The 10,164-nt window shown below is 32.0% G+C and overlaps 1 protein-coding gene across 2 annotated transcripts; it reads right to left on the reverse strand.

The window, feature by feature from the left end:
* Positions 1-2,527: 2,527 nt before the first annotated feature.
* Positions 2,528-8,906, reverse strand: LOC100249497 (uncharacterized). 2 transcript variants are annotated; one of them, XM_010655913.3, is made up of 7 exons: positions 8,698-8,906; positions 8,395-8,598; positions 7,556-7,622; positions 5,781-6,112; positions 5,399-5,540; positions 5,171-5,296; positions 2,528-3,306 (listed from the first exon to the last, which is right to left on the reverse strand). In XM_010655913.3, exons 1-7 carry the CDS (start codon positions 8,735-8,737, stop codon positions 2,922-2,924), a joined length of 1,296 nt encoding a protein of 431 aa, XP_010654215.1. In that variant the 5' UTR covers positions 8,738-8,906; the 3' UTR covers positions 2,528-2,921. The 2 variants fall into 2 exon arrangements, with proteins under 2 accessions (XP_010654215.1, XP_002277232.1); XM_002277196.5 differs by having other exon boundaries at positions 8,395-8,601; positions 8,698-8,902.
* Positions 8,907-10,164: the final 1,258 nt, after the last annotated feature.

Consider the following 10,164-nt stretch of genomic DNA (forward strand, 5'->3'; position numbering starts at 1 on the left):
TCATCTTTTTGTTATGTCCACTTTGGAAATATTAAGTGTCTACCTTCCTTCACCGCACTTCCAACTAATAATTTAAGGCTTCACTTGCAATATCATGTGTTAGGTATCCTTCACTTCCTCGCAATTGTAATTATTTTAATTATTAAAATAATTTACATTTAAATTTATAATATTTTTAACTACAATTTTTCTTTTTCCTTTTTTGTGAAGTCAAATTAAAAAATTTTAATTATCGGGAATCTTTCTTAAAAAGAAAAGTCAGTCATCATTACGAAAAAAGGTTATGTTCACCACGTCCTACTCGCCAAATGTATGAGGAGTGAAGGGCATCCAAAGAAGGGCTTTGCGTTTCCACGGCCACGAATGGTAGATGGTCGTTAATAATGGGTAGAAAGACCGGAAGAATTAGTGAGCAATGCAATGCCTTAATGCTCCACTGAAGGCGCCCACGGAGCTTCGAGAGGATTGGAGGAGAACAACCCCACTAATACGTGTGAAACCCCTGGATTTTAACGTTGAATTTCAAGTCTTGCAATATTGGGCCTCCACTCCGTGGCGATATCATTGCGTGTCATAAAAATGATTTTTCTTTTGTTTATTTTGATGTGGTCCAAACAAGATTTGGAGATGTGGATATGGACCGTATGGGAAATTGGGCATGACGTAAGCCTAAAGCCGTGTGGAAGGCTTGAAAGGCTAAAAAGTAAAAACCCATATGTCATACTCCTCTCACTGTCCTACCAAAACCGAACGCGTCAACTGAGCCATTCAGCATCCTTGCCAATGATTGTTATACGATGTGGTATTATTTTGAAGTGGAAGTACCAAAACAATGTTCTTAGTTGGGTGAATGTCGAGGAAATTCACGGCGGCCCCATGTTTCCGCATAGCGCATGGACAGCTTTTAAACCAGCTTGAAATAATGCAATGGGATTAAAATTTTGGTTTGTAAAATTTAAAATTAATTTAATATTATTATAGAAATACCATAGTTATAATAAAATTTAGCTTTTATTGTAAATTTATAATTTGAAATTACAATCTTTTAGAACATAATTGATGTGTCTTATTTTTTAAAATAAATATGTAATATTATCATCTTATTAAAATGATAAGAAAACTTTCTTGACTCATATTACATCTTTTATTAAAACTTTCTTGATTCCTATTGTAGCTTTTCTTATTTTTATATTCTTTTAATTTTAAATTTTATTTTGAAAATTAATTTATATTAATTAATTACAAAATAAGAAATTAATTTAAGAAAAAAAATTAATTCAATATAATATGACATTTATTTTTATATGCCATTTACATTACCATCTACAAAAATTCTAGCTTTAATAAGAAAAGAAAACAAAGATCAATGGTCAGGATAGTTTATACTTCTATAATATTTTTTTTCTTTATAAATTATAAAAAATTAATTTTTAATATTAATATTTATAAATAATATATCCATAAATTATACATTAGATTTAGTATATAAAATTAATTAATTTTTTAATATATATGTTTTAAATAATTTTATTATTATAAACATTTATTATTAGTTATAAAAATATGGATTTTATTATTAAAAATCTCTGCAAATTAGTTTTTTTTTAAAATTAGTTTAAAAAATAAAAAAGAAATTGAGGAAAGAGTCTCTTTGTAAAAAATTTCTTTCTAAAAATTGGTATATTCAAGAGGAGATTTTGGTTGCTTCAAAGAAGTTGTCTCGCCCTAAAAATCGAGAAACGTCTCTTTTCATGTGGCAATTCATTACTGTGGTTGCTTTCCTACATGCTAAGGCCACACTAATCTCGGAAATATTTATATAGAAATGGGGGGAGTCTATGAGTAGACGACGGTGCAGCTAGATTGTCAACTGTACAGGTTTAAAGCCTACTTCAAGACCTTCCTTTTTCTTAGTCTTGTTCAAGCGTTGATTTTCCCTTCCATTTTTTGTTGTTTCCCTTTGACCTGTAGAGCGGGGCCGTGGTGGTGGGGGGTTCGCCCGTACACGTACACCAGTATTCCATGGACGATGGCACAGCTGATCATATTGACAACAAACCAATCTAGTACTCCCAAACTAACACATCCGACATAGCATGACATGTAAAGCCAGGACTGAGACAAAAAAAGGTGGGTGGCTTATAAGGTTGGAATGGAAAAGGTTAGGGCCAAGTCGCACCTTGCTTTGGCACTTTACGAACCAGTATGTTAAACTAATTCAATATCATTAAGAGAAGAAACACAATGAATTGAGTTCCCACACCCCAAAACAGAAAGTTGCTTTCATTTCTCTCTAGGAACTGGTCACCCGGAACCGTTCCTGGCTGGCTGTCTTGCTTGGTGTTCATAATGGGTTTCTAGAAAAAAAACCAGTCTCCCAGCTCATCCACATTTCAATAGTTAAGAAAATTTTGGATTAAAAAAAAAATTATATCCAAAAAGCTGAAATAGTGTTCCAGGCTTCCAGCAGAGTGGGTGAACTTTCTATTAATAATCAAAAGAACTCACATTCTGCATTCTTGGTAAATATGTCAAAAGTATATCTTTACTTCCCTTCCAATGATACAAAGTATAAACCATGTCATTTCCTCAATGATCCATGTTTTTAACACAGAATTGATCAAAAAAATATCAAATGAAATATACACATACCAAGAGAGAGCAGTACAAGCTAAACTATTACAGAACAGAAGTGTATTTCCATAGAGGCTCAAATATGAAAGCATAAGGGAGAAGAGAACATATTGTCACCCAAACAAACAAATAATTCACTGAGTTATGTGTAGCAAGTCGAGAAAATGGCAAACTCAATCTCAAGATGAGAAATCCCACTTATTTTCACTGATGCAAGGCCAAGAACTAACAAAAACATCTGTACCAGGAAAGATTTAGTCCCCCCTTGAAGACAGAAATATGCTTACTTACAACTTCAACCAATCCAAGCAAGGACATAGGCCCCAGCAAAACCTAGATGGGTAGTAGTCCTTTAAGTATACCTCCCTGCTAAAGCCAATGATATAGAAACTGAAGGACTGACGACGATGAGCCATTGTGACACGTGTCACTGGTACAACAGAGATACTGTGCCTCTCACATACGACCCTTGCAGTAGGAGGTACAGGAGATCTATCTGCAATTACTTCCGAAGAAAACTTGTTGAGAGAGAACGAATCAGCAAAAAATGCAGGGGTGCACTGGTGGGCCTGAGTATTGCACAACTGGACCCCTTTGGCTCTGTGGAAAACCTCATCAGGAACCGAAGCTGCCCCACTAGTTGCACTTACTTTTCTGGTTGAAAGTGTCTTCCTGCAAAGACAATCACTTTTCTATGTCATCTAACATTCAAATGGCTTTTTACAGATAGATATATACATATGTGCTTTATTTTGAGAAAACAAATTTTTACATATCAAGCAGATGTGTTTACTCTGGGAAGGCAATTTTTTACAGGTTCAAGAAAACATGAATAATTTGATACCACTGTTCTGTTCTTAATAGAAACCATTGAGTTTTTTAATAATGGGATATTAGAAGCTAACTATAGATGGCATCACTCTTGCATTTCATACAGATGGTATTCTTCATGAAGTCCCCCATCAAAAACCATCTTGGTGAAAATTTGAAACTAATGTTATTGATGGTATTGTGAGTAAAATGAAGCACAATGATCTATGTTCATCAAGACGATTTCAAGACATGGGACTCGTCAAAGCGAACCGTTGCTCTTTTATACATAAAATTGAGTATATCTGAATCATGATTACTACCATAAAGAAGTAACACAGGAAGGTAAAATCCTGACCATAATTGTTATGAACTTATAACACACAATAGGAGACAACATGGTACATTAGTTTTACTGCCAAAAGATATTCATCAATAGCATGTATCTTATCAAAATGTATCTACGATACATATATGATACACAATAAAACACAATAGTTTGTAAGAAAAATGAAATTTGAAAAAATAAATAAATAAAATCTATATTTTAATTGTTTAAAATGTATTCTAAAGTTAGAAATTGTTGATAAAAGAGTAAGAGAGAGATAAAATAATCCAACATAAAAAAACATTGCACACTTGCTGTCAAAGGCAAGTATGAAATAGTAAAATTTAAATAAATTTATTCTTGTAATAAATATTATTTCATATAATCCAAATGTCAAACTTGAACATGCTGGCAAATGAAAATCGTTGCTTTACATATTATTTTTTCTTTTTTGGATCTTTTTTCCTTCGGCAGAGGCAATGATCATGAACTTGAAAGGTAGTACTTTGAAGGTAGCAAGTAAATATATAGATGTTAACAAGACATCCAAGTATTTTTTACTAGTTGAAATTTGGCGTTAAAAATCATAATTCAAATTCAAAAAGTAAATATTTTGGAATGAACCTGCACATTACAATGTGTCATTCAATTAAGGAGAATTTGTGAAAACTCTAGTTTTCGATGTTTTTCATGTGTGTATACTATCAATGAATGTCTATATTTTAACTCTTTCAAAAACTTTCCTAAAACTAGTTATACATTGTCAGATACTTCATTCTTCCAATATATGATATGCATATTTATTTTTTCTATATATATATATCCTACAATGTATGATACATGAAAATAGAAAAAATGATGCACCGAACAGTTTATGGGTTAATAACTAGGTAAACATCCTCCCTATACTCTGGCTTGGCTCATAGCCACCAATCCATCACCAGCATAGTACTATGTGTGCCATATTCACATAATAAGCTTAGCATCAAGTGCATTCAGACCTCCAGCCAAGACAATTTTCCATGCCAAAGTCTTAACCTACATCTAATTTCATATGATGGTTGTAGAAGGTACATATAGATCAGGTGTTCCCTATCATCTAATCACTGAGAGAAGAAAGAAAAAAATCAGGATAATGGTCATCTAAACAAAGAGTCATAGAACATAAAAGAGGAATATAGATGTTAACAGATGGCTACTTACAATCTACATGTAATGATTGATGAGTAACTACATCAAGCTTAAATGAAGTTCTCAAATACTGCAATAGAACTGACTCCATTTCATCACAAATTAATGAGGATTAGTTGGTGCTGTAAATTGATAGCACTTGTGCTTTCTAATTTCTTTAACCACTGCAATAAGGGTATACTTTGTATCAGGATCTAACATACGTACCATCTAATCACAGCAACATCGTGTGTCAAAAGAGAACCACCTCCACGACACAACTCACATTTAATTAGCCCACGGGATCCACAAATGGGGCAAGAAATATTGCCCTTACCATTGCATTTCACACATCTGCAGAGGCAAAACCATTAAGGTTACATGAGCCATGAGAAACTCACCAAAGCCTACTCTCTTGCTTTCATCCATCAATAAACAGAAAAATAAAAAGCTCACTTTGTGTCGGATCCATCTCTATGAGCAATTAAACCCCTTCCATGGCAAGTAGGACACTGACTCATCCGGTTCTCATTGTAAAACCCAGGTTCTTGACCTGGATTGCATGTAGAACACACAATATCTCCCCGTCCCGCACAACCTGTGAATCCTTTCTAAAGCTGTGTTAGAACTAAGCAATAAAGATTGCAACTATTGAAATATGGAGTACAGTTTACAAATTCAAGAACCCAACAAAAGCTAACTTCATTAATAAAATACAAAAACAAAGGTAACTAGAGAGAAAGTGGAACATAACAGAATAATTATGAACAAAAATTAGCACAACTTTACAACTGAAAATTATAGCTTATCAATCCTACAGATCCTCCAGAATCCTTACCTGAGCATTTCTCAATAGCTTCAGAATGAGGAATTTTGGCACATGATTCTTTATGGGGTACAAATAGAACAGGGAATTCAGACCTCAGATCCAATTCCCAGATTCCTAGTCCAGGCCCTTTATCCTTTCCATCAATTTTGCCACCATGGTATGGTTCTCTTTCTTTTATGATTTCCCTCTCCTCTATAAAAGTTTCTAGAGTTCCTACATAAACATTGCAATCTTCCACTGCATGAATCTTCCAAGTACGAGCTGGACGACTTCCCCAGCAGCAACGATGACCAACATGATCAATGAGTAACTCCCGTATCTCGACCTCATCTAATATTTGCCTACAAGTTAATTAATTTTATCAATAAAAATGTTGTGATAGATAGATGGAATAAAACAATTTATCTGCTTTTGCTTTCACATGCAAAAGAATGCACATGCGATTGCCTGATTCCTGAGAAAAATGAAAAATTAAAGACCATTTTCTAATAGCAAAAATTTGCCTCAATTTGATATTTGTAAAAACTAGCTAAAATAATTTTTTTTTTTAAAAAATTATCAATATTTTGATCACAGACTTCTAATCCTCCAAGAAGTGCCTCATTTACTCTAAAATCAACTTCCACAAATTTAAGTGTAAAATGGAAAATAGATGACCAAAGCAAAGGATAATTTAAGATATAGGTTATTTGACCATCCCCAACCAGAAATAAATGAATCAAGGAAGACGGCTTCAAAATGAGTTACAGATGCTCCTAGGAAAAGATTGATCCAAACTGTGAATTACAGTACAAATACAACTAAGAAAAAAAAAAAAAAGCCTGTGCATTGTCTTATGCAAGTAATTTCATAGTGCAGCATGCAGACATCCCAATAAAAATTAAATATGCCTATTGAAAGCATCTTAATCGACCTTTTCCAAATTTTGATTATAATAGACTCATGACCTGAACATAAATGAAACAACAATTTTAATTATGTGAACCTCAGACACCACCTAATTAGGGTCGGTTATGACTCCCAAGAAATGCAAATTTATTCATGTGTGAAGCAAATAGTTATCCAATAAAGCTATGTCATCTCCCTCAACAACAATAACACTCACTCCCTAAACCACAACCACCCCCCATAAAAAAAATAAAAATTTATAATAATTAAGTACCCATTTGGATACACTTCCTGCCTTTTCTTTTCAAAATGAAAAACTTCTATATAAATGTAGAGCATCTTATACAAAAAAAGTATAGAATTATCTTATGTCTATAAAAATCACTTTCAAATTATCTAAAATTTGAGGTGGTCAAATTTTTTTAATACCCTGATTTTTTAACTAGTTTTTATAACCATCACTTTTTCAATATAAGTATATAAGAGTTCTTGTATCTTATATAAAAGTTACTATTATTTTTTTATTTAAAAACATAAAGTGTATCTAAATAGACACTAAGCATTCAATTGTTCAATGGAGATTGAATGCTTTCATCACATTTTACTTAACATTTGAAAGTACATAGCCATTATCAAGCACAGGGCCATTAAAAAAATAGTGTCAGCAGTACAAGTCTACAACTAATGATTCAAGGTACATTTGTGATTTTCATGAAATGTAGGCACTCCAAATTTTTTGTTAAATATTAGTGTTGACGGCTGCTGTCACTCTTTATAATTACCTCATTACACATATAAATTGTAGGTGAAACTATAAATCACACAACCAATTCAATTTCTATCATAAATACAAGCATACACAAATGCAATTAAAGGAGTAGATCGTCCAATCTAACCTCTGAAATTCATTAGTGTTTCCACCATAATCTCCACCATATGCACCCTGACATACGATAGCTTGCTCTGCAACAAGTGACTTATTATGGTTTTAAATGAGTACAATAATCAAGCAAAACTACTATTCAGCATAAATTGTTCCAATTTATTTCACACAAAATATGCTTATATTGAAATTGAGAATAGCATGTCATCATAACATTGATGCATGAATCACCTCAAGTGAATCGATTATCAATGAAAGTAAGACACGGCTAGCCTATACTTTCCTATCCAAACCAATGGTTGAGCATATAGTTGTTCATGGCTTCCTTGGTCCAAATAGCTAGAAGTTCATTCAAAATTGAATGATGTACTAAGATATGTTGTGCTTTTATGCATATCCTGGTTCCAAAATTCAGCACCTAGTCCCTTTTCTATTCTTCCTTTTTTTTTTTTACTGATTAAGCCAAAACAATGTGAAGGTCAGCTTGAAACTTTTTGGTGAAATTCATCCAAATATTTCAATCCCCGCCCTTCCAACCCCCACATCAACACCCCTCCCCCCAAAAAAATTATTAAAAAAAGTCAATTTTGATATTTAAAAATATATATATATATATCAGGATGCATATAGTTCATAAATGACGAACTTCCTTGGTGGGTGTTGACGAGATGATCATCACTGTTAACCAGAAAATCAGAAACTTCACTTCTTTAAACTGAGCAATTAAAAGATAAATGACGGAACAATACGCCTGATCAGCCTTAACTAAACCCCAAAATTAGACGATCCATTAACTTAAATTCAACAAAATAAAACTACAAATAGCGAATTGGGAATAGAAAATTAGATTACCGTCAGGATCAGGCTCCGGGGAACTGATCAAGGCGGCATGGAGGGAAGGAGGATAATAATCAGAAAAGGCTGCAGCCGATCGAATCTCTTCAACGCTGACTTCAGTTCCAGCCAACGAAGCGGTGGGAATCACAGAACCGGTTCTCCCCACGTACTGATACGAACTCAATCTTTTGCTCTCTTTGTCAGCAATTTCACTTTTCGCTTCTTTCCAATTGAAAAATAAAATAAAGAAACTAAAAAATAAAGAACACCCCGAAGCTAAACCTCGGGTAGAAATAGAGAAAGAGAAAAAGGCTGTACCTGAGAGAAAAGGAACCTCCATGGTTTGCTGCTCCTCCATTGTGAATGTCGTTGTGCGTGAGAGACTGATGATGCGGAATAAATAAACAATAAATTTTGCTTAGCTGCGAAGGAAATGAAAATCATGAAAAAATCAAAAAATAAGAGGGAAACTATCCTGTCGCCTTGCACACTGCGGTCCCACTCCCACGTGCTCAATCTCATCTTCTGGTTTGAAATGTTGTTGAGTTGCTGGGTACCATTATTAAAAAATTTATACATTTTAAAATTATTTTATCTTTATATAATAGAATAAAATAAGTAAGATGAATTTTAAAAAATCATATATAAATAATTTATTGACTTTAAATCTAAATTTTTATTTTTTTCATATTTTTTTCCATATTTTCTTTATCTCGTATTTTCTGAAAACTAAACACAATCTTAAATTATAAATTTGAATATGATTAATTTAATAATCAAATCAAAATCTTCTAACATTGATTATACTTGTTCTTGATTTTCTTATATTGAAATTATATTAAAGTTTACTAAAATGACTTCAATTTGGTTCGATGATAACTTATTCAACACGATTAGTACTCATTTAATTTGTCTAATATGCTAAACTTATACAAATTATTATTTTACTTTTTTATTGATAAATTATGTGTAAATTAATGAGAAAGCTCCATTTAAAAAAATAATAATCATAAGACTATGGTTTAAAATGAATGGTATAAAAGTCAAGCCAGTTGTAGTATCAATATGATATGATGATTAAATTAATTATATGTAATTGAGTTGTAATTATGTGAAAATAACATAATCCATCCTCTTTTCAACAGACGAGTCAAACAAATTAGTATCAACGTTATACATACAAGATTAAATTCACTATAAATCAAGTAATTTTGTATAATTTTCAAGTATTGTCAATAAACACAAGACCGTTGTTAACATCATTAAGGTGGATTGGGTTGATAGATAATTTAAACTCAATCTAATTCGACCTCTAACATAAGATACTCAACCCAAGTCTAACTCAACTTCATTTCTCTAAATTCAAGTTGAATTTAGGTGGATTACGTTAAATTCGAGTTGGTCAGACTTATTAAATGATATAATTTAAAATCTATTTATAATTTAAAAAAAAAAATGTTATATATCATATGAAAATTTAAATAATAAATAAGTTTCAAAATAGTAATAAAAGGTAATAATAAATTTATGTATCTATCTAAAAAAATTAGAAAGTATATGATATAATATAATTTTATATTTTTCTCAAAAAAAATAAAAAAAAATTGAATATTATTATATATGATATTATACATTATAAATATTATACAAACATTAAAGTGAGTTTGAATTAGGCCTAGGTTGTTCAAAACTTAATCCGAACCCAACCAAAATTGAGTTCAAGTTGAAAAAACTTAACTCAAACTCAATCAAAGTATTGAAAATGATTATCTAACTTGCATCCCT

This window comes from Vitis vinifera, chromosome 8 (assembly GCF_030704535.1).
Source record: "Vitis vinifera cultivar Pinot Noir 40024 chromosome 8, ASM3070453v1".
Taxonomy (NCBI): domain Eukaryota; kingdom Viridiplantae; phylum Streptophyta; class Magnoliopsida; order Vitales; family Vitaceae; genus Vitis; species Vitis vinifera.